Raw genomic sequence first — 24,994 nt, forward strand, 5'->3', positions numbered from 1 at the left:
AATTGCTGGACTATAACTTGATGTTGTAAAATTGTTTACAATTGTCAACCCCAGTCCATCACCGGCATCTCCACATCGAGGTGAGGAGTGTGCTGGCATACACGTACAGGGGGACACAAGAAAACTGGACAAGCTAAGCACAAAAGGATCTGAGCTGGACAAATGTGGTTATTTGCAAACATTACTCCCATTCTACACATTTCAGGCTCTGCACCTAATTCTATGGTGACCCTTACTAATTATCACATATATTATGAAAGATTAATACATTTTCAGCAATAAGGCCACAATAGGAATATTGTTTGTCATCTAACATTTTCAGACACTATTCTCTTTAAATGTATGGCTTCAGAACTATGCAGGTGAACAAGCAGCTAATTTTAAAATGTTGTTATTTTAATAAATGTACCAAATTTTTAGTGTTTTGCTCAGAATTGTGTGTGCCCACCTTTAATAGTTTTTTGTGCATTTCAAAAGGGAATTTCAGACATTTTAAATCAAACATTTAATCCCATCATTTGGTTAAAAATATCATTTATCAGTTTTTATTGAGTGATCATCAGTGATTTCCCTTCCCCCGATATTTTTCAACTAATTTTTAAACATTTTATTCAAATAAATAGTAGCTGACTATGAACCTGCTCCTGTTTATTCAGGGCATTTAGGGCTAGTGCTTCATGTACAGAGGCAGTTTTCAATAGTACAACCGTGATGCCTTCTCAGTCTCCTCACCTCTTTCACTGGCAGTTTGCTCTTTAGTTTGTTCAACCTATTCCGTTGATAGTCAGTGGGGTTTGCTCCTTTTTGTGAAAGGCACAGTCCACTTGATTTCTGATACAGGAAAACAAAAGTGTTAATATCAGCACACAAGACTTGGATTCAATTACTAAGTAAAACCAAATCCCAGCAGGAGCACATGGAAGCCTAGTTTACAAGAAAAGATTTGTTCCAGAGTGAATCTAGCATGTAGTAAACTAGTCAAGTTGCCATTCATACCAGTGGAAAAGACTTTCTCTCCAGCCATGAGTTATACAGGTAAATGTAGACCAAAATGAGGGCAACGCCCATCTGATCTGTGCCCTTTGACTAAAGATAACAAGGTGATAGTGTGAAGACACAGCAGATCTGTTTATCCAAGGAGCTAGCTGGCTAAATTTGTTCCCTTAAGGCATGCACCAATGTAAATGCTGCCTTCTTCAGGTTCATGAACTGAGTGAAATGGGCATTGCGGCTACAAATGTAAAATAGAAAGTTGCAGTCCAGTGCACCTCATTTGACTTGGGAGCAAATTCAGTCACACCATCACAGTCAACTGTTCCATATCTGTGCTTTCTTTAACCTTGTGAATATTGAATATTTGCACATTCCTAATTACATATACATGATCTACTATGTTACTTCTATAAAACCAATTGTCCACAAATTGTAACAAAGAATTACAGAAATGGACAAAAGCAAAGAACATTCTTGGTAGCATGCTTGGGAGGAAATAGGTGATTTTGGATCTATGGTTCCCAAAGCTCTCTACCACTGGGGTTTTTCTTGAGTCATATCTGGGTCTGTTGTAGACTAATTGATAGAGATTGATTGCTATGATTAGTCAATAACTCCATTATCGTTGTATCATGCGACTACCAGGATGGTAGAAGGCGAACTAGACGGACCTTGTTTTTTCTCGTCTAACAATTCCTATGCTCCTATTCCTTCTGCTACAATATTTCCAGAGAAATATGAACAATAATCTTGCTCTATTTTCACATCGGCATTCAAATCTCCTCTCAGTACTCAAAGGGTTACATTCACACTAGAGTTATTTGACTGGTGGTAGTTCATTATTCCTCATTACTCCCACTGTTACTTCTCCCATCACTGAAAGTAGGATTGTGAGGTAATGGGATTAGGTGGTTTGTCACATTGCAAGTTGTGTGTCTACTGAAGCACGTGATGGAGTCGGTTTTTCAGAAGATGGTATGATCCATCTTTGAAAGCCTAGCTGATAAGTCTTTAAGCTACTCATATTTCTGACTGATTGTTGGGACTTAATTTCTTGACCACAGTGATGTAAGGTGAGGGCCCAGTGCCAGTGCAACAACTAGTCCATGAAATTTCTAATTATATCAAAATGAAGAGCAAATGTCACAAAGCCCATGACAGGACTGTGAAGAACCTCCTAACAATGGTCAGAATCCCTTGGAGTATTCTAAACAGGCTGGTTTTCCGTCATCTAACATCTGCCCTAATTATTTTGCATATGTTCAGTGATTTAAAGCTGCAGAGCTACAAAAAAATGATTCCATTTTTAAATGAACACAACTTTAAGATATTTACCATATGCCGGAACTTTGCCCATTTAAAAACTCAGCTCAAGTGCAAAATGGGAAATTCTGGTTTGTACTCACACCGAAAAATTATTGAGTAGTTTCACCTCTAAGTTTTGTGCAGTTATAAATATACTCAATAGCAGCCACATATTTTGTTTAGCAAGCAGCAAGGAGACTTGAGATCTCACTTCTATGCCTTCACTCTCCCTCTGTCCTCTGCTGTACAGACGACAGGCTCAATTTTGGCTGCTAATTATTTGAAGGCGGTTTTTAAAACTTATTTATTTAAGATGAAAATGTTGCTAGTGAGCATGGAGTAAAGTTTACCATAAATATGTCATCGTGTGAACCAGTTCACCTCAGCACTCTGTGCTCAGTATGGAGCAGTGAGATTTTTAAACAAATAAATATTTTAAGAAATTGCTGTCAAATAAATTGCAGCCAAAAATCAATGCATCCAGTCATGGACAGGACAGAGACAGACAAACGTGGAAGCCAGCCTCTTTGCTATAGACTAGAGCAAAAAAAAAGGTTATCAAGTGCAACAGCAACAATAACATACATTTATATAGCATTTTTATCGTAGAAAAACGACTCAAGGCATTTCACATAGATGTGAAGAAAAATGGAGATATAAGGAGGAGTGACCAAAAGCTTGGTCAAAAAGGTGGGTTTTAAGGAGGCTTTTGAAGGAGGAGAAGCTGGTGGAGAGGCGGAGTGGTTTAGGGAGGGAATTCCAGAGAGTGGGACCTAGGTCGCTGAAAACATGGTCACTAATGATGGAGTGATGGGAAAGAAATGCACAAGTGGCTGGAGTCAGAGGAACAGAGAGTTCCGGGGGTGGGGTGGGGTGGGGGGAGTGGGGGGGGGAAGAGTTGTAGGGTTGGCATGGGTTATGGAAATGGGGAAGGGGGAGCAGGCCTTTTAAAGGCAAGGACAAGAATTTTAAATTTGCGGATATTTTAAAGTAGATCAAATCTATAGGGTCGAAGCGATGCAGGTGGGGGGAGGGGGTGTCGAGATGGTGGGGGGTCAAGAAGGTTGGGGGGATTCGCGCTGCCTCCCTGCCCTCACCGTTTTTACTTGCCTGAATTCAGGCACAGGAAGGCCACCCACACCAGAGGAGTGAAGGCCTAATTTCAACAGCAGTGTCATGTCCGATGATGTCATCGGGACGCACACGCCATTTTAACCTCAGGCCTAAAACCCGCACAGTCTCCAATCTGCCAAGAGTCTGCAAGGATAATGCGCCATAGGTGACCCAAATAAAGTGATTTTCTTTTAATTTTTAAAGGTTCCTGGTGGGGCAGGAGAAGGTTACCTTGGGCCTTCCCTGCCCCGGGGCTTCCCCCTTTCCCCTGAGCACGGACCAGTTGTTACTTATCTTGCCGGGGATCGTTTCCATGGGTCCCTGGCGGCGGCCTGACTCCCAAGCCCGCCATCAATTTTGACTCCGGCCCACCTGCCGACGATGATGTAATTCCTGCCCACTTCGGGCGCCAATCAAGAGTTGTGGCATGTAAATGAGGCCCAGGAGTTAAAATCCAGGGCGGGGGGCAGGGTTGCTGCCTGCTTTGACCCCTGCACCACCGATTCCTGCCCTATGTTAAAATTGGCCCTTACACATCTATAGTATGTAGACATGCAATTGTTTACAAAAAATTGGTGAAACTTTTAAAAAGCAATTATTTCATTATTTGTTGAACTGCGGGCAGTTTAGCTTTAAGATCCTGCCAATCCTATCGAGCAGCAGACTGCTGTAGCAATACAATGTATCACACAGTAGCAAGCCCTGGGTTCATGCCAGAGAGTCCCTGCACTGCTAGCCTCTGGTCATGGCTGAGCTATTGCAGTGAAACACAGAACTGAGGTCTGCAGCTCGATCAGCGGGAATTAGGAAAACTCAAAGGGAAATCTGTCCTGCTATTGTCACATGTGACGTAGGGAGACTTAAAGTGGGGGGGGGGAGGGGAATACAAGGTTGAGGTAAAAAAATAATTCTAAATCGAATCTTAATTGATACATTAACTAACTTTCAAATGTGGTTATCCTCAATGGATAAGTGTTGCTGGTCAGTGATTGAGGTGCTTGTGGTGACAAGAATCACTCCTCAAGGAAACCCATCATGTTTTGCAAAGTGGTTTCCTGTCACCTGACATGAAGAAACAATGACAGCAGCTGAACGAGGGCAGCGAGGTGGTAGAGAGACTGAAACTGGAAATATTACAAAAAAAAATCTTTAAAAAAATTAAGATATATATCTTATTTTAGATTTGATAAGATGGGGAAAGAGTAAAAACTGGCAGTGATATTGGAGCTGCTTAAAGGAGAGTGTCACTGAAATCAAATTGAAAATTATTGCAACCTTTAAGGTTAAACAACTAATCAGTAAGATAAAAACAGAAAATGCTGGAAATACTCAACAGAAGAGGCAGCATCTGTGGAGAGAGAAACAGAGTTAACGTTTCAGGTCGATTTCCTGAGTATTTCCGGCATTTTCTGTTTTTATTTCAGATTTCCAGCATCCGCAGTATTTTGCTTTTAATCAGTAAAACGCCTGGAGTCACAGGATGCTTGCTAATGCACAACAGTCACAGGACAAAGTAGAACACTTAGTTTGGATTTGAAGTGCCCCTGTATTCCTTATTCTCAACCTACCTTGAAAGCAGCCTGCAGTGCTTTGCTTTTTCTGGTGACATTTTTACACCTGTTAGCTGAGCCTTTCTTGGCCTGACTTCTAGATGCCATTCGAGCAGGTACAGAAGAGTCACTGGGAAATAATCTCTCACCATGCAGCAGGGGCCGCAGATCAGATTCAAGACGGTGCCAAATTGTCACCTCTGCTCCCCCCTTTGTGTTCTTCAGCTTCTTATTCGTTTCTCCTGCTTTCAGTCCTTTTTTCTTAATTGCTGGGAGCTTCTCAATCTTTTTCACTGCACTGCTAGATTCCAGAGCGTGCTTGGCAGGACGCTTTTTAATCTTCACATCTCCATCTGTGCTGGAAAATCCAAGAGTTCCTGGAAACGCAAGAAGAATAATTTACAATTCACACACTGGCCAGTCCAAGAAGTACAGCATATCCTCTCCCATTCCCCTCACCCACATCCGGCACTCCCTGTTAATCAAACACGAGGGAATGTCTCTTGTGGTCTTTAATCCATCTTGGCACTCGGGAGCACAAATGTGAGGTGAATCATCAAACAATTACAAAGGCTGTACAGTAAAAACTCGAGGTTTGAGGTATTTAGATCACTGTAGATATTTATCTCAACTTAGTGAGTTTCCCTGGGGCAGTTTGTATAATAAGGGGTTGTTTTCATACAGTGACATCTGTCAACAGTGACCATTCACGGCTACTGCAGGATTCGTCCTTATTTGTAGGTGGTCCCCCTGCACAGCTGTAAACTGAAATGAGATTTGAACAAACTATATTCTTCGACTATTGTTTATCAGCAGCTCCTTGCAGCAACTCTTTCGAGTGCTTTGCAATAGCCATTTGGAAGCAATCCTATGCTACGTGCTGATCATGCAAGTTTCCTTTGTGCATGATTTTTTTGTGCAATAATAAAAATCATAACTGGGTTTGGAAATATGTGGTTATGTTTGGTAGGTGGTCCCTATTAACAGATTTTATTGCAAAGTACATTTACGAGGCTTTTGTTTGGAACTTTTATGGGTGTTTTCAGCAGTTGGCTCTCATTCTTGGGTGAATGTAATACTTATTTGAATAGGCTGCAAAAAATAAATTTAAAGGTAGGGGCTCACCATCAGCTTTTAAAAGTCAAAGTGTGCATTCCACTCAGTTCATGATGGTCCTGATTAGGGTTGAGAAGCAATGACTGTAGTCTATGGCACATCAGGGAGGTTCCTGATGCCAGTGGTTACAAGGAGCATTTTGCAGGGGCCAGGAGCAGCCTCCGTGGCTCCCATCTTAAGCCGGACAGACAAAGTAAAGGGGATAGAAATACAAAAAACTCCCCACATTATCCCCACCAAATAAAAGGATAAAAATCAAAGTGTGAATTATCATTTTGTTACCGGACAAAGTAATTTACCCAGGATGCTTTATAAGTTATCATTTCAGCTCACCCTCTCTCTCCGTCATAAACAGCAATAGAAGCACAGATCAATGTGGCATCCAAATATCATGGTTAATGGAGATCAAATTTTGCAGGTAATCTCTCCCTCGTAGGAAGTATTTATGGGGGAGAAAAACAGGGAACAAATCCTGATAATAATGCAAAGGAAAGTAGGGGGGAGGGGTGGGTAGAGAAATGAATAATCCTTTTACCTCAGTGTTTCTCAGCTGTACTGCCCCAGCACAATACTCAAAGTGGTGTCTACAGCACGTAGTTGTGATGAAAGCTGTACTATAATTGACTTCATATGTACACTGATTGTGTAAGTGGCAAAAGAACAGACAAAGTAAAAGGGATAGAAATACAAAAAAAAACCCCAAAGTCAGACCCTTTTTTATGTGCACACTTAGTTAATCAGTTGTGTTAACTAACTCGTAATAATCAAGCAATGTCACACATCTGTGGTTACTTACCCAGAAGGCCTTGTCGTTCCTTTTTTTTCTTCGCTTTCTGATTGGCTTCCAGCTTTACAACAGAGGAAGGCGAAGGACCAATCTCAGTCGCAGTGAGTACCGTTGAATATTCTGTGCGGAGCCCCAGGTTAGAATCTTTGATTGGCAGTTCAGTGATGCCATCACTGGCATCAGAACTATTATAGTTGTTGTCATCCTCACTCATATCTGGACCAGAGAAAGAGAAAGACGGAAAGACAAGTTAGCCAACAGGGTTTGTGCAGGTGGCCACTGGGTTGTTCCTTCATACTTTTAATCATTTGGAGAAAATACAGTGTTTAATGTGGTTTTAGCCCAGCAGTGTTTGTTTCAACAATGGGTCAATGCTAAGGAAAACTGCTAGACCAAAAGTTCACCACCCTGCATTATCCTACAGTCAAACTGTGTTTCAGATTTTTACATGTCAAACTGCCAACAAGATGCACAATTCAAGGTGTCAGTTGTCCCCTTCCCTGTGGATTATCTCATTTTGGTGTGGAACTCCTATTGGCTAATACTGCAGGGATTCAAGCTTGTAACTTTCTGGACTCTCTTGTGCTACTGGATTGCCTTGGATATACTACTTTAAAAAAAGATTCCGGGTAACATTTTCCATTTGGGAAGCAAGGCAAGCGTTCCAGTTATAATGGGTTTCAGTTGATGAAAACTCTAACTTCCTGGCCAAAAAGGTAGCAGACAGTCAGCTTCCAGGTCTCTACCACTGTTGCCAGCAACGAGGAGGCATGTGACAGAGGCCTGATGATCTCACCCTCTAATAGTTTCCTCTTTTTCTCTTTCTATGCCGAGGCATCTCACCTTTTCCCAGCAATCCCTCATTAGAGCCAAGCTGATATCTGCAACTCACCTTGTGAAGAATTGTAAATTCATGCACATCCAACAGTGTCATTGTGCTAAGTATTGATGAATCAGTGTTGAGCCACTGAGGCACTGCGCAAGGAGCCTACATTAATCTATCTATGTCGCATCAGTACTGGTGCGGAAAGGCCTTTTTACTTCAGAAGCAAATTTTTTGAACAGGAAGAAAGGTGTGAAAATTTGGGGCTGTTTTCATAGAACAGGTGAGATTACGAGGTGATTTGATAGAGGTGTTTAAAATTATGACGAGATGGGGCAGAGTAGATAGAAACAGACTGTTTCCAGTGATTGAGGAGTGTAGAATGAGGGGACATAGATATAAAATTAGATACAAGATTTAGGGTAGAAAGCAGGAAAAACTTTTTACACAGAGGGGTCTGAGGCTATGGAATGCACCACCAGAATTAGTGACTGATGCAGAGTCCATGTCAACATTTAAGAATACGTTAGATGGGTGGTTGAACGAAAGGGGGATAAGGAAATATGCGAACAAGTTAGGCACATGGGATTAGGACTACTGCTTGTGTAGAGAATAGACACCAATACAGATTAGTTGGGCTGCATGGCCTGTTTCCTTGTTGTAATTTCTAAGTAATTCTATGAGCCATTGTACACAAAAGCAGCATACCAGCATCTGAAGAGAAACCATCGGTCTCTGTGGACATCCATTCCTTTTCATTCACTGTGGCCTGAACTTCCTGTTTCTGCTTCTTACTGCTTCTTTTCTGCACTTTGACCCCAACAGTCCTTCTCTTTTGTTGAATACCAGGTTTCTTTTTAGTGACAGAGTTAGCCTTCTGAGCCATTTTGTTTTTTACAAAAGTAGCTTTACTATTCAGTAAACCATCTTCTTCTCCCGATTCCATTTTCAAGGCTGTAATTTAAAACAAAGTTAGCATCTTCAATTATTATTTCAATAATAGAAAAAAATCTTGCAACTGCGTGCACGTCCTGACTACAAAACTCTATTTCCTGTTGCCATGTTTCTGTCAGACTTTTGTGTCAATTTTTCTATTATAAATTCCTATGCCCGTATTCATAATGGAAACTGCCTATGTAAACCTGTCACACTGTATTTAAGTCCTCCCACTAGTTGTGTCTTAGTTTTGCGTCTCTCTCTTTCCTCAGTCTGTACTGTAGAGATAATCCTTTGTTCCAATCAGCTCTACTTTCCACGTGCCTGTAAATTTTGCGATGTAACTATAAGTAATTACACAAAATCAAAGTATTATGTATAAAATTAAGGGCACAATAAATTATTTTTAAAATGGGAGCTGAATTTTATCGACGCACCCTGGTCCAATTACCCGGGCCCTCTAACCCTGCTTCACCTGAAGACTACTTGACTCACCACGTGCAATGCCACAGGAGATCGACTAGTTAAACTGAATAATTTACAAACAGGCACCAAGAGAAACTGATTCTAAGTAACCTATCGGCCTGTGTCAGAAACAGGAAAATTCTTGTCAAATAGCCTCATTTTTCCATGTTTCCTGTGAGCAAGTACAGTAACCTCGGTTCTTCAGCATCTAAAAAAGGATTGTGTATAGGTGACCTGGATTTAAAATTAAGCTCCTGTCATCTGCAAGTTTGCTCTAGAACGAGTATTTCAAAGTCAGACAAATACTCCAAATGTGCAGTACTTCGTATGATCTTGTGAGATCAGAACAATTTCAAAGTACCAATTGGGACACAATATTGACACTGGTGACCAATTATTTGTTACACTTGTGCTGAGCACTCTTTGATGCTTGTAGTGATGTACAGCGGTGGGGGGGGGGGGGGGGAAGAGAAATTATCCCAATAAGATTAGCTTAATTTTAAAAACTACATGTAAGAGAGGAAGTGTATGTTTTTTTTCCCACCTCTTGCCTTTGTTCCATTCCTATATAAATGCTGTTCATTTTTCCAGTCCTGCTGAAGGGTTACACTCGTAACACTAACTTGCCTGTTCTCTCAGATGTTGATTAACCTGCTGTGTATTTCCAGCATCTTCTGTGTTTGTTTCAGATTTCCACTTTTTGTTTCTTTTAATCACCAAGTAACCGTGTGTTTTTATGACCTCAGATACGACATTACTTTTGTGAAACTCCTGACCTAGCTCCGACTCCTCGAACGGCGCACTTACCCGTTTCAGAAGTTGCTGTGATATGCTTTGCTCTATCTTGGCTGTGTGGTATTGAGGAAGTCTTCGCTTTTCCCAATTGTTTCTGAACCTTGCCAGGCTGGGCTGATGTTTTGCCCCTGAAGGGGCTGGTGTTGGCAGATTTCAGCATGACTGTCGTGTGCGATTTATTTGCAGCTTTACCCAGTACCTTTTGGTTTGGCCTTGAGCTGTATTTTCCCAACTTAGATGTGAGGTTGGTTTGAGGGGTGTCCTTTTTTGCTCTTGGTTTAATCTAAAACAAATCCATATTATATGTAAGATTAAAAGATGCAGTCATTTATTTATATTGATATATGGTGCAAGTGTTTATTTTGAGAACTATTTCATTACTGAAACACCAAAGTCTATCTCATAGCAGAGTTCCAACTTGACAACTGTACTTCTGAGAGCTAACCAGCTCCTTCTTACAACCATAGTGAGAAAAAAGCAACATGATGCAGGAACAAGTATTCACGAGGGAAGACATGAGCAACATGCCCTCTATCAGCAAAGATAACCTCAGCAGAATTAATAACTTTCTGATATAAATGAGATGGAAGTCCTAAGTCAGACAAATAAATCCCCAGAGATAGATGGTCTCCATCCCTGAGTACTGAGGGAGACTGGGCAAGAGATTTGTGAGGCATTTATGGTGATTATAATGGAATTACTGGACACTGGGGAGGCACCAATGTGTTTGGAAACAGGCTAACAAGGTGCCCACTTTCAAAAAAGGTGACAAAACAGACACATGTAATTCATTTACAGATTAATCTTCAATACCAAATAAAATCATGGAATTGATCATCAGGTGTAAACTTGAGGATCAATATAAGTGGTATAGCATAGCTTAGGAATTTTTTGTCAACTCATGAGGTATATTCCTGAATGACCAACAGGTGATTTTTACTTTTTCATTTTAGATCTGGTCTTTTTACATTTTCAGAACTCTTTTCCGGTTAAACCGATAGCCTGAAATCGAATCCAATGACCCAAAATGTCATCGTTCTGTCCCCATCTTTCATTCTGATGTATTCATGTTTGCTGTAGTGTGTTGTTGCCACAACAAGATTTGTCAGTTTACATTTAATACAGCTATAGCGTATCCTGCGTTCTGCTCAGTGTGGCTTGCAGTTCTTGTATTTGGTAAACGATGTCTTTAAATCTGCAGGTTCATTAATAAAATAAAAAATAAAAGCACAGTGTACTGCATCAAGCTAGTTCAGCAATTATTATTGCTTTAAGTTTTAAAAGAGATCTCAGTCTTGGTACTGTAAATGTTCTTAAGATCTTAACAGATGGATTTATTGTCGCAGTAAAATAGTTTTCCTCCAATATCTTCCTCTCTTCCCCTGAAGGTGCCGACTCTGGCTAGGCTATAAAGAAAGAAAGGCTTGCATTTATATAGTGCCTTTCATTACCTCAGGATGTCCCAAAGTGCTTTACAGCCAATGAAGTACTTTTGAAGTGTAGTCACTGTTGTAATGCAGGAGGTACCATGGGTGTTGTCCACCATCCAGTATCTTGCCCAAGTGATTATATGGATACCTGGACAGGGGTCATTGAGAGACATGAAGTGGTGGGGGGCATCAATGCCAAGCTCAACCCAATCTTCACCTGATGTCCACAAGCATGTACTTCCCAGCTGGAGTCACGGGATAGTGGTCATGAGTGGATTTGCTGGCTGATTGCTCCCTCCCTAACAGAGGATGCTGAGCTTAATTGTAGCACGTCTATCACCAGCTACAAGCGGAGATCAGCTAACTCGGCACAGACTGAGGAGTAAAGCTGGAGGAACATTCCTGGTCAGTATGGTTCAGCTCCACGTAGGACTGTTTCTTTATTAACTGAGCTGTCAGAAGAGCCTAGTCCGCACATTAGTCGCGCTTTTTATTTTAACAATAAAGATACACTTACTGACCTCTGACCCAGTCTTATTGCCACCATATTCCTCTTCTTTGCTTTCCCTCCCAGACAGTTTGCACTTCTTCTTCTTGGGCTCCCCTTCCTTCCTCAGTTCCTCACAGAGGAGGCTCAGGCCTGTCCTGATGGATCTAGAAATAAACAAAGCAAAGGCTGCTTTCAGTGCGCTGCATTATCTAAGGCGATTACTGTAACAAATGCATCCTGACAGGGCCAGCTTGGTCTTGTTGAGCGAGGACCCAGCTTGATGTGGTAATCTCTGAATCACTAATTAAACTAGATCACCATTAGACTATTCACCGCTGCTTTCGAACAGTTCAATAGATAGATTTCTACACCGAGCCATTCAGCATTAAGTTTCTAATTGACCGTTGGGACATTAACTCTGAGGAATTTGCTACTTTCCGAGAATTCTGTATATTTTTCATTGATTTATTTCCCACCTCCCCTCCGCCGCATCGCAATCCCCATACCTCTATGTCACAGAAGTACAGTGTTGAATATTATAATACAATGAGCAAAATGTACAGAACAGATGGTAACAAATCCACTTTTCATACATTTCAATCCTCTTTACACTGAAAGCACATATTCGATTCAGGGTCAGATTCATTATGATGATCAAAAATGCTCTCTCAGCGTTTGCACTCACCTCTGCTCTGGAGTCAGTTCATGCCACCGAGCAGTATTAAATTACCATCCTGATGCATGTGTTGCAGTTTTCTTTGAAGCACACAGTGACAATAGGTTTGCAAGATCAGAGGAAATAACTCTGGTGATTTGCACTAACATTTGCACTGCGAACCCATTGTAAAATCTTGTACGTCAGACTTTTGGAGAATCTGAACAGTTTTAATCTTATGTTCGGATGTGGTGCGGTCAGAATATAATCAGGAAAGTCAAATCTGAGCTGTTTGTTCATCCTCAGTCACGGCTTCCTCACACTGACAGCCTGTGAAGGATCCTCAGCTTTGCTGGTGGAATCTGAGATTTGCTGCTTTGCAGTGAAACCATAGCTGCATGATCTCATCTGGATTCTATCAGAACAATCTCATATAGGATAGCAGCCAACACAAAAAAAAATCTACTTTTTCAAGATTTGGGTAGGTAAGGTCAGGGAACTGAAATGTGACCTCTTGTTATTTTGATGTTGCGTTTCAACTTTCCATCTGTTTGCTATTTGGCTCGTAATTTTGTTAAAACTCCTGTTCAGTTGCATCTGTTTTCTGTGCATTTTCGTAGCAAGGTTAATACACAGATTGGAAATGTCAGTGATCACACAGGAGTAAGAAAACACTAAAGCAAATCTAAATCATTGGGTGATGGAGAAGGAAAGGCCTATCTTCAGGTGTTGAAGTCTGTAGCCATTTCACCTGGGCCCACAACAGCCAGATATTATTGCTGGGGGTAAAACCATCTTTGCTGGGAATACTGCGAACAAAAGCCTTGTGTACTACCCATGTTTTAAATCCCTTGTTTACAGGCTCTTGTTTTACCTGCAGGCCTAAGAAACGTAGACCCTCCTGTACTCCAAAAATATGTGTGAAATGCTTTGGTTCCAAGTACATCATATAAATAAAAGTTATAGCTCTTTTAGTAATTCAGTTAACAGTGGCAGCGATAGGAGTTACTATTTCAGGTAATCACTTTAAATATTGTGTTTAAAATTAGCTTGTCGTTTCAAAAAAAAAAGTATTTAATGTTTTCAGAAGGGGTCCAAAGTAACCAGTTCATTTGTAAAGACAATTATGCCACACATTTTGTGCTGATTCACAGATGTGTTGGCTGTGTGGCGATGCAATGTGTACAGTATAACTCCAATCAAAGTTAGGCAGAGGGTGTGAGATCACCCCAAGATGGTAGTCTGCTACAAATCTGGTGTGAAGTGAGCTTTAAAACACTGCCAGCTTCTAAAAAAAAAATTATTGTTAATCTTCTTGTTGTTAGCAAACAGCCAACTGACTTGCTGCTGTTTAGTAGCACAATTTAATTGGTATTTGGATGCTGATTAGTGGAGCTCTGTGCTTCATTTTCCCTGACCAGAGGATGGTTTAGAGCTGGCAATGTAACTTGGTCTGCCAGCCCCAGAAGCAGGTACCACCACAGCATCGTACCTGTGGTATAACACTGTACAGACATTTGCGAGGTATATACTGAGCAGGATCAGAATCAGCTCGCCTCTTTTAGTTAGTAGAAGCAGTTTTGCAAGTGGCAGCTTTTGAACTGCAGGGGTAACATCAGGGTTCATAATTATGTGACATGGAAAGGATTGAATAAGCTGCATGGAACGGTTGGATAACAACATGCTTCATTATTTTAAACTCGCATTTGAGTTGTCGATAGAACTGGTAAACTCTCTCCTCGACTGGAGGTTCAATCTTCTGAGCCCTTCTTTCAATCAGACATAACCTACTACTCTTTAGGGCAAATTATTGCTTAATTAAATCCCAGCTCAGACCAACAAAAGAGAAACTGTCTCTATAATTTTAACTTTTATTTATTTAATTTAGTGCATGAGCAGCCTGTAATCTGATTCTGAACGAACTGGGTCATGATCCTGGATTTAAATTGCACAGTCAGCATTGGTTCTGTCAGCAAATCTCACATGACTGCTCTCATGCTGACCTTAAGACCTGATGCCCTTTCCTGACCTCAGAGCCAAGTGTCACCAATGTCCTAAGTTGCTCATGCATGTGACCGGGGGAGGCAAGGAGAGCCCTGTTCAACTACAGGAGCACTAACTCTATGGAATAAACTGCATGAGGTTAGCACAACAAAATAGAAAGTTTAAGGTGTAAGAAACTGCAGTGTAACCTTTGTATCTTGTCAAGTTTTGTTTATTCTGAATACAATTTTAGTTTAAAAATAATTTATTCTTTCCAGTCTCGTTCTTTGATAAACAGCTCTAAACTGTGTGATCCTTCCAGGCGAATTGCGAGCTGCCCGACTTTAGATACATATTTAAACCATGTATAAATGATACTGTAGAATAAACCCTAATTTATTTCAAATTTCTGTGTTATATTTACAATATGGCAATTATGAACTTAAGACGTACATCGTTTATATTGGATATCTGGTCTATGGCATGAGTAATGAGATGTTGAGTTGACCTAATTAGATGGACAGTTAACTGAGATGTGCAGTAGTGAGACTGGGGACCAGTTATCAGTTGTCTAAGTGTTTTATGGACTCAAAAAACATTACTCATAAGTGAAAAGCTGCACTCTGTGTCTAAATCGAGCAGACCTTCTAGAAATGGCTTGGTCAAAAATCCTGTAGGCTTGTATGTGGGACCCACTAGCCAGGTGTACCAATATATGGCGTAATTAAATTTAAAGGGGTATCAGTTCTCATTCTTGCAGTTTTCATCAAATGTCACTGCGTTTAGTGCACTAAAACCAGCAGCTACAACATTTCTTAAAACATGCTGAAACAACCGTAAATTATGTTTTACACTAAAGGGGTACCAACACCCTTTTGAAGATGCTCAATTCTGTGATAACCAGAAACTGCTGTAAAAACTCCATTTCCATGTCTACAATTAGTGGCTGACAGGGAAGTTCCTGCTACAGTGGAACGATTGCCATGAGGTTTCATACTTACAAATCAATATTATAGAAACTTCAATTTTTTCAGTCCAGAAATTAAAATTACATCATTATTTCACTAATTCTGCCTCTTCAGATCTTGTTTGGAAACCTGATGAAATGACAACCCAGTCATTTGACAAGAATAAACATGCTCCTTATTTCAGATTACTGGTATCTGTAAAAATTGTTTTGTAGACCTTTCAGATTATTATACAACTACAGTGTGACCCAGTTCATCTTCTATTCATATTACATTTGCTTATGGTTTGTACAGTATATAACTGCAAATGATCTTAACTTTCATTATTTGGCATCACGCTCCAATGCTTTGGACTGCATAATGCAAAGCTGTGCCAACATTCACATGGAGATGTTATCACTGTGTCACTACGAAATGAAATCAGATACTTAAATGCTTAAGATTGTGGACCCTAGATTCACTTCAGCAGATGCCAGCATCAGGCATTGGGCTGATAATATGAATGTGCGGAATACAGAAAACAAATGATTAGAGAATTATTCGTGCTCCAACAAAATGAATTCAATTCTGCACTTTGTGTTAGATCAAAATTATACTTGGATCGGTGAGAGGGAAGTAAGATAAATGCATTCCTAAAGATGGAAGCCAAGGCAGGCTCATTCAACTTTTCAATGTACTCTCTTAAAGAGCAGACCCACAACTAACAGTGTGTAGGAACGTTAAGTTCATTATAAACCACCTGAAACTCTTTTCTTTTAGTTACTCTAGCTCCCAGATTTCCTGCAAATGTTGAAAGGCCACCTGTCGGAATATTGCTGAGTGGAGTGATGGGGCTGTACGCTTGATGTCACAGTGCACTGGGACCTGTGACACTGAGTAATATATGGGTTTCTGCCTAGGATTCTTTACAGGATGAATTCTCAATCTCAACCCCACTACCACATTAAAGTGCTAAGTGGAGGCCAGATGAACCCTTAAAGGGAGTGGTGCAAAATTGGAGGAGGGGAGTTACCCTGGGCCATATTTGTGTACCTCCCTGCAGATTGCATACTCTTTGGTTGGAGTGTGAGGACACTTAGAGAATTGGAAAAGGAGAGTGAATAAAATACCTTCATCACCCCTCCCCAAAGAATGGAGTCATTTTATTTACACAATTTACCTGTAGATTACCTAAAACAACCTAATTTACCTGCAATGAAATATATAACTTCATTTCCAGATTGGGATGACTTGCTCAGTCAGTATCGCTAACTGACGTGCATGTCTTTCAAACTGGTCAACTTAAAGATGTGTAGATTCTTTATACTCCAACTGCAGTGGATCAAGTTGTTTACATCTGCTGCAGACAGACCTATAGATTTTGCATTCCATGTCAACCAGGCCAGTAAAATCTTGCTGGGAAAAAAATTTACATAGTGTTTACATGATGTAAGGATAAGCTGTCTGTTAGACTTGAGATCGTTAAAAGATACATTACTTTGCTGTGCGACTGTAAATCATGAGTTAGTGCATTTAAATGTACTCAGTATGACTCTGTACCCCGATGAAAATCTCTCTTCTAATGAATGATTTAGGACTGGTGAGTGCTTGAAACTTTCTGTAAATGGTTTGTAAACAAGTGGCCGCTATCTGTTGAGTACAAGGCTGAACAGGTGTACCTTGCTGTCAGATTTTTATCAGGTAAATGAGGCTACTCAATGATTGCAATTAACATGCAGAAAAATTTATAGTTGCAGACTTTCATCAAACTTTTAGAAATTCTAAAACTTAAGACAAAGTTAAAGAGAGAAGGGAAACCTGTCCCGAATCTAGTGCATAATGAGAAGTGTTTTGACAAATTTTCTGCACTGGCAACACGTGTCATGTTCCATTGCAAGCTCAGATCCCATCGGGAGGCAAGCTAATAAAACAATGGGAAGCAGAGATGGGGGATTTTTAAAAGGGAACAGAATGTGTGCTGTTACCAAGGAGACGGGTCACGTGATTCCCCCAGGCCTGTGAGCGGATTGAGTCACAGCAGTCTGATATTCAAATACACACTGTGAACACTTAATCGTCTTTTGGGAAGGAGTGGAACTTGTATTGTTGACAGACGTTGACATTAATATGGTGGGTCACGTGTAAAATATTCTCTTGCACTTTCTTGCCTATATATTAAATATATTAACAAAAATAATCAAATGAAAGTGAGCCCCCATCAAGCCCAACTGTGTCCAGCTCAGCTGTCTTACCCTCTCCCCCCACTCGCTACTGCTCAAACACTGCTTATGGGAAAGAGAGAGGCCACAGAGAGAAAAACAGCAGTGTTTAAGGGATAACACAGTCTGGAGTGGATTACAAGGCAGTAGTACATCGAGGGGTTGAGATGATGCCACAAAGAGTGACAGGGAAGCTCGACTGGGTTATTAAACCCATCTCAACCTCAAGATATTTTACTGCTTTGGAACATATTCCAGATTGTGTTCCTCTGTGTGATCTATAGAAACTTCTTGATTTATTATCTTCTCCAGTTCCACCTTTATTCACGCCAGTAATCATGGAGGACAGTCAGTTTTTGTTTGTGTGGCACGTAATTAAACAAAAAGTGATATTGTACTACATAACTAGGCAAGAAGTGATAATGGGATCTATTTAGTGGCTGATTTGTGGGAATATCACAGCATTTGTATCATAAAACGTAGTAATATGTAAAATTGAAATAAAAAAGATACATTGTCACCAAACCAATGTGAAATCTATCTTACAACTATAGATGTTCATAATAACTACCGAAGCTTTGGTTAATAGCCTGTGCATTTCTTGTTTATACACGTACATATAATCCGCGTGCTTAAAAAGCCCCACTACTAGGATCCATTTTTTTAAAAATCAAAAGGTAAAAACAATCTAATTCCTTCATTTTTACTGTTGATTGTTTTCTTTAAATAATATTCCTTGAACAAGGAGGTGATTTTCAACTGGGTGCTAACCTGGCAGAGCATAATGCACTGATTTCAATGGGATGAAAATCAGGCGGGTTCTACAATGGGTGGGTGATCTGCTCCATCAGGTTAATGCCAAGGCAGTGAAGTTGAAAATTACCCCCAATTGAAGTTATTGGGTAAACTGACTTGAAGAAGGAAAGAGTTTGCATTTATATAGTGCCTTGTCACGTCTGCAAAATGCTAAAAGCACTTTACAACCAATGGATTACCTTTTGAGTTCAGTTAGTTTTGTTATGTAGGCAAACACAGCAGCCAATTTGTACACAGCAAGGCCACAAACAGCAAAGGAATGAATGACCAAATATTCTGGCCATGACACCAGGAGAATTTCCTGTTCTGTCTTCAAATAGTGCATGACATCTTTAAATCTACCTGAGCAGGTTGACTGGGGCCTTGGGTTAACATCTCATCCAAATAACAACACCTCCAACAATGAAACACTTCCTCAGTACTGCAGTGAAGCATCAGCCTAGATTATATGCTCAAATCTATAGTGCGGCTCGAACCCACAACCTCTGACCCAACTGCGGCCCCAGAGAGCCAAAAGCCGAATTAATACACAAATGGAATGCTAAGATTGCTAGCGCACCCTCGACTAATAAATGATCCACTGATATCACTTTGACTTCCTCATACAGACCGGTTTAGTAACACCTTTCAGCTGGTTCTCTGGGTAGGTCAACAGCATTCACTCCTTGAGGGCAAAATTCAAAATTTCAATAAGATTATATAAGGAAAAAATAAACAAAGTTAATTATAAACCTTCTAAAAGGAGTACTGACGATGAGTATGGTGGCTGTCATTCAATGATAATGTTTTCTATTTTTTACACGCCTAGTGTGAAAGCAGATTCATATTTAACCCCACATTACTTTCTATGATAAACTACCATCATCCCAAATTTCATTCATACAGGATAGACATTGGAGTTAAGATCAGTTTCTACAGCAGGATGAAAATCAAAGTATTTGAAACGTCTCAATTTGACCAATAATTTACGTCCTTAAGCTTCACATCACTGTCAGTGTAGCTTTCTTACTCATTATTATCTCTTATCATGAGACATTAAGTTCAATTAGCACAGGTAATGTTGCGATTGATACCGTAAATGTTAAAATGAATGGTAATGAATTTATTATACACTCTGGGAGTTGAATCTTAAGATATTGGCAGCATTCTACAGAAACCTACATGAACTCTGCATATCTTCAGGGCAAAATGTTTCAGACCAAATTCAATCTAAACCTATTTTACAATACAACAAATATTTACACAATTTTGATCTGTTATGTGTACATCGCGATCTTTATAATTGGTGGATCATTAGGAACATAGGAACAGGAGTAGGCCATTCAGCCCCTCGTGCCCGCTCTGCCATTTAATAAGATCACGGCTGATCTGTGATCTAACTCCATATACCCGCCTTTGGCCCATATCCCTTAATACCTTTGATTGCCAAAAAGCTATCTATTAGCAAAGATAACCCATAACCTTTGTTCTAATGGAACCTACAGGTGACTTGCCCAAGCATTAGTCAAATCATCACAGGTGCTTACGGGTAACCAATATGGAAAACAACCAAAGAAAACAAAAACTTGCCAGTGACTTATATATAATCTCACCCCTCAGTGAGTTATGTATTCAGCATCTTTTGATGACAGATTATGCAGCATGGGAGTCACTTCTAGATCAACTGAAGTTATTAGAGATAATGATCAGTTCATTTGAAATTTTAAAACTGGCCTAAAACTGACAGAGGACAGTACAAGAGGCATTCTAGAGTTTCACTTTCTCTCAGTGGTATTTTGAGGTTCATATGGAAACTGCCACTTTACCTCCCTTCAGAAGTTCACTGGGGATGAAAGTAATTCTGGCACTGTAACTTTTCAGCAGCTCGGATTTGAGGGACTACAGTTATGTAGAGAGACTCGAAAAGCTGGGATTGTTCTCCTTATAGCAGAAGAGGTTAAGGGGAGATTTAATAGAGATGTTCAAAATTGTGAGGGGTTTTGACAGAGCAAATAAGGAGAAACTGTTTCCACTGGCAGGGGAGTCGGTAACCAGAGGATACAGATTTAAAGTAATTGGCAAAAGAACCAGAGTGGAGATCAGGAGAATTTTTTTTTTACGCAGCGAGTTGTTTTGTCTGGAATGCACTGCCTGAAAGGGTGGTGGAAGCAGATTCAATAGTAACTTTCAAAAGGGAATTGGATAAATACTTGAAGGGGAAAAAAATTGCAGGGCTATAGAGAATGAGAAGAGAAGTGGGACTAATTGGATAGCTCTTTCAAAGAGCTGGCACAGGCACGATGGGCCGAATGGCCTCCTTCTGCGCTATATGACTCTAACATGGATGCTGTAGCTTTACGCCCATTAGGCTCTTGGTACAATGCTACTTTTGGCTATGTTGAAGTTATGTTTGAAGTATATTGTCCACATTATTTTTAGCACTTGATTAGTCACATTTTGCTAATTGAAGTCTCCATTGAAGTATACCTGATTTATGCATACTTTGTTTACAAACACGGTGACAAAAGAGTTGATTGACGATACAAAAAAGTAGCAAAGTAAACCTATAGTTTTACACCAACCTGAAAATTGTTTCCCTCAAATTCTTTACAGGTAAATTCTTTTTAATTTTTCCTGATACCCTCTTTTTCAACCACAATTCACGATTTAGATTTTTCAATTCCTCACAATATACAGTCTGAGGGTAGTACAATAATGTGAGCTATTTTTTTTACAAAACAGCAGTGCTAGCAATTTCAAAACCCTGCATGAAAAGATCATGAAATAGAGCCAGTACATTAAAACACTTACGCGGAAAAGGGTCAAGTCGCATCCAAACAAGTCACCACTCCCCGGCTCCTACAGTACCAGTGAAAGGGTTAGGTCATGATAACTGAACACATATTTGGTGTCAAACAGAAAATTTGTCAAATAGGATTTGACTGTCCTGTCTCTTCAATTACAAAATAGAGTTCCATGGGGAGACATGACATTCTTTATGACCTGAGGGGTTTTATACGTGTTCAGCAGCAGAAGGGAGTATGTTGTGACGCATATATCACCCTTCCCCCCACTTGGTCCGAAATGAGCTGCATGAAACCTCCCTTCCTACCCTCTTTGGGTTTGTCACTTTGCTTTCCAATTACTTTGATGCCAGCAGATGTGAGAAATCAGGGAAGTGTTGACTTCATCTATCCCAGCAGAGTAATTATCTTTCAGATAACACCTCCCATTGTTCCTACCTACAAATACAAACCCTGCTGCTTCCGAGATACAGGAACACTGATCTAAATTGAAGTTATTGAAGTTTTGATGACAAGGAGTAAATGAAGCAAATTGAAATCAGCTTGATCTGAAAATCGTCTCATTTCCCCCCTTTTCTAGGTTCCCACTCTGCCTTCCCCACATTCTAACTCCTTTAGCTGGGAAAGCACCTTTCTCGATAGCCACTGTTATTACACTCTTACGATTATTTCACAGGAGACACGCTTTTGCAGGGTGGCACTGGTCAGGTGAGATGCAGCACTTTGCTATTACACATCATTCAAGTTAGTGGTCTGGCTAATAATCAGCAAAAGCTACCAAGTCAGGGCAATCGGTCAGAATGTCAAGCAAGCCTGGAATTTGAACTTCTGACCCTCCAGTCTTGAGCTCAGTGCTCTAACCATTGCAGCTACAGGCTGTTACAAACTTTTAAATATATTTCGCATTAGCTGGCGTTACTTGATATTGTGCTGTTCCATAATCAAAATTTACAATAAGGAAAAGGAAAGAACAGAAGAAAGCATAGAATGAGAAACAGCTTAATCAAACCTTTTCCTTCCACAGATCAAGTACAATGTATCTGATCGTGAGTGACTCTACCCCACCTAATTAATTTCCTATGGGAAATTGCTCCCAGATCCCCAAAGGTAATCAAGCAGAACTCCAGAATAATGATCCATTCCTCTTTCCCCAATGTTCAACCCTTATCTGCAGACCCAGCCTTAGAGCAAATCATGCCCATGGAATATTTGATCATTTCAGTCTTTTGCTATGACTTTTATCTCCAATTCTGTTGCTAACTAAATATTTGCCAATTCTATTTTGAGTAAGTTGATTTTATTTCTGTCATTAGTTTAGTCCACTGTTCCCTGTTATGTTTCCGTTTCCTGTATTTACTCTGTAGTGGTTCTGAAGAAGGTTAATGATATTAAACACTTCATAGAATCATACACCACAGATGGAGGCCATTCGGCCCATCGTGCTTGAGCCGGCTCTTTGAAAGAACTATCCAATTAGTCTCACTCCTCAGCTCTTTCCTCATAGCCCTGCAAATTTTTCCTCTTCAAGTACTTATCCAATTCCCTTTTGAAAGTTGCTATTGAATCTGCTTCCACCACCCTTTCAGACAGTGGCATTCCCGATCATAACAACTCGCTGCGTAAAAAAAATTCTCCTCATCTCCCCTCCGGTTCTTTTGCCAATTACCTTGTGGCAGGATTGATATCTTGGTGTTCAATACCCATCAATTATTTTTTTTTTATTATCTAAACGACAGCGACTGCGTTCTTGGATGTGTTGTTGTTATAAAATGCTGGAATATAAAAATGGTTTGAATCTTTCCAAAGGAAGGTTTGGAATTTATCACTGCGCTGTGAGTGGTATATTCCCTCCATTGTAGGCAGGTGGTGTCATGTGGTTGGAGTGGAGGATTTATGGGCTCCAACTCGCAGAACTCACCATGTACTGAGATTTTGCCTGCGCAGTCATTGATAAATATTGGGCCTACGGACAATTTACATTATAGGCTGCTTCTTGGGGAAAGTGGCACAACAGGGCAGCTATCCTGAACTTGCTTTTAAATCATGCTGTTGGCCTCCTTGCAGACCTGCAGCAAAGGTAAGTGCATGTGCACGCTGGCCGTGACATTTTTGCTAGCATGCTGGCGGCCTAGAAATTAGTTCACGCTGACGAGAACCCAGCAGCGACCATGAACTGCCGCACCGACACTGATGTGGAATTCAGCACTGGACCTACCGTGAGTCCAGGGCGAGGAGATCGGAAGTAGGGGCAAGCAGCGGCCGGCAGCGGTCCGCAGTTTTAATGTGGAACCAAAAGGAGCACTCCTGCTCCTTAAGGCTCCACATCCAGGTAAATAAAACATTACTTACCTTTTTGTTGGCAGCCTCTGGCCTTTAAAGACCATTAGTTTGCCTGATAAAAAAAACAATCGCAGCATGCAAGTGTTTCCAATACCAGAAAGGAGCCTGAAATAGGCATTACGCTCCCGATTTGCATAGGCAATGGGCCTAACGCCTGTTTCAGGCGGGCGACCTGGACGAGTACAGGACGCCCTAAACCAATATAGCATGAGGCGCACATCCAGTGCGGAATGAGCGAGCGCACACCACACGCCATATTGGACCATTCAGCGCCCATTTTTTTTGCCTGAAAAACAAGTGCTGTGCGATTCAATTTCTAGAGCCATGACTTTGTCTTTGAGTTAATACGGAGATAATAGATACATCTGTGCACAATGATGTTGTGACCACCGGAACACTTCACGGTCACCACAGCAGTACCTCCAGCAAGACCAGTGACAGCCAAGAACCAACAAGTGCGGGTCTTCCTTGCTGCTGGTCTAAATAAGTACAGCAGGTTTATGTTGACGTGACTGCTGCTTGAGGCAGGCACATGCTACAGGAGTCGGCGGCCAAAGAATAATGTAAAAGCGCCCTGTGTCATAATGGATTTATCAAATTGTTTTTTTTTTGTTGGAGAATATGAATACATCTCACCAGTTCAAATTAAGTCAAAGACTGAAGGATAATAAGGAAGACAATAAAGTCTTAAAGCGTTTACTTAAAAAAAAGTAAAAACAAGCAACCAAGCACTATAACCTCCCAGTAGGTGGTAAATTATATCACTGGTTATATATTACTGGTTATGTTCATTTGGAAACTGACCTGAAAATAACATCTAGACTGCTTTAATTCAGATGCTGTAAGAGTGAACCCTTTGTCCTCACTGGGTGATTTTTTTCTGTTGGAAAAAAAAGCCTTTTGCTTTGATGGAAGTTTTATTTCTGCTGAGGGCAAAAGGGTTCAAGCTCGCCACATAAACTAGGCCCCAGAAACATCAGACTGAATGCAATCAATTAAATTTTAATTATTAGGTTTTCACCAAGTCTATTCCACTAGAATTCACAAAAGCAGACTTCCCATTCTTATCTTCCCGAGCTAGGGTCAAAGTTCAAAGGCTACTCTATCATACAACTTTCTGGAGCAGGTCTCCAAGGAGTTCACTCCATTAGCAGGTTGGGGAGAATATTCCAGGTCAGGCTTCTTTGTGCCTCCAATACAACTTACTACTGAAATACAACAAAAAAGAGACCATTGTAGCTAGCAGCTTGCTCATCCTGACAGTCTTTCGTTTAGGAAGACAATAAAGTGCTACACAGAAACACGCTATTCACTCAGTTGGTTCAAGATAGCCATGCCATTCAGATAAGGTTTTCAATTAGTCATATAAAACACTTCTACATTAGTACCCAGCATGACTACACCAGAGTTCACTCCAGGTAACAGGGCTGATAAAGTTCACATTATTG

The 24,994-nt window shown here is 40.5% G+C and overlaps 1 protein-coding gene across 2 annotated transcripts in view; it reads right to left on the minus strand.

The window, feature by feature from the left end:
- The window catches only part of bahcc1b (BAH domain and coiled-coil containing 1b), a 220,666-nt gene that overhangs the window by 42,117 nt on the left and 153,555 nt on the right, over positions 1-24,994 (minus strand). For both annotated transcript variants that reach the window (XR_010966970.1, XM_068004128.1), the window contains exons 15-20: positions 11,835-11,967; positions 9,896-10,166; positions 8,396-8,641; positions 6,874-7,080; positions 4,980-5,338; positions 733-831 (exon numbers count right to left, since the gene is read on the minus strand). Coding sequence is in view for 1 of the 2 variants with exons in the window: in XM_068004128.1 (XP_067860229.1) it covers positions 733-831; positions 4,980-5,338; positions 6,874-7,080; positions 8,396-8,641; positions 9,896-10,166; positions 11,835-11,967 (1,315 nt within the window). In the remaining variant the exon portion in view is untranslated. The remainder of the gene's footprint in view (positions 1-732; positions 832-4,979; positions 5,339-6,873; positions 7,081-8,395; positions 8,642-9,895; positions 10,167-11,834; positions 11,968-24,994) is intronic.

The sequence above is a fragment of the Heptranchias perlo genome, chromosome 23 (assembly GCF_035084215.1).
Source record: "Heptranchias perlo isolate sHepPer1 chromosome 23, sHepPer1.hap1, whole genome shotgun sequence".
Taxonomy (NCBI): Eukaryota; Metazoa; Chordata; class Chondrichthyes; order Hexanchiformes; family Hexanchidae; genus Heptranchias; species Heptranchias perlo.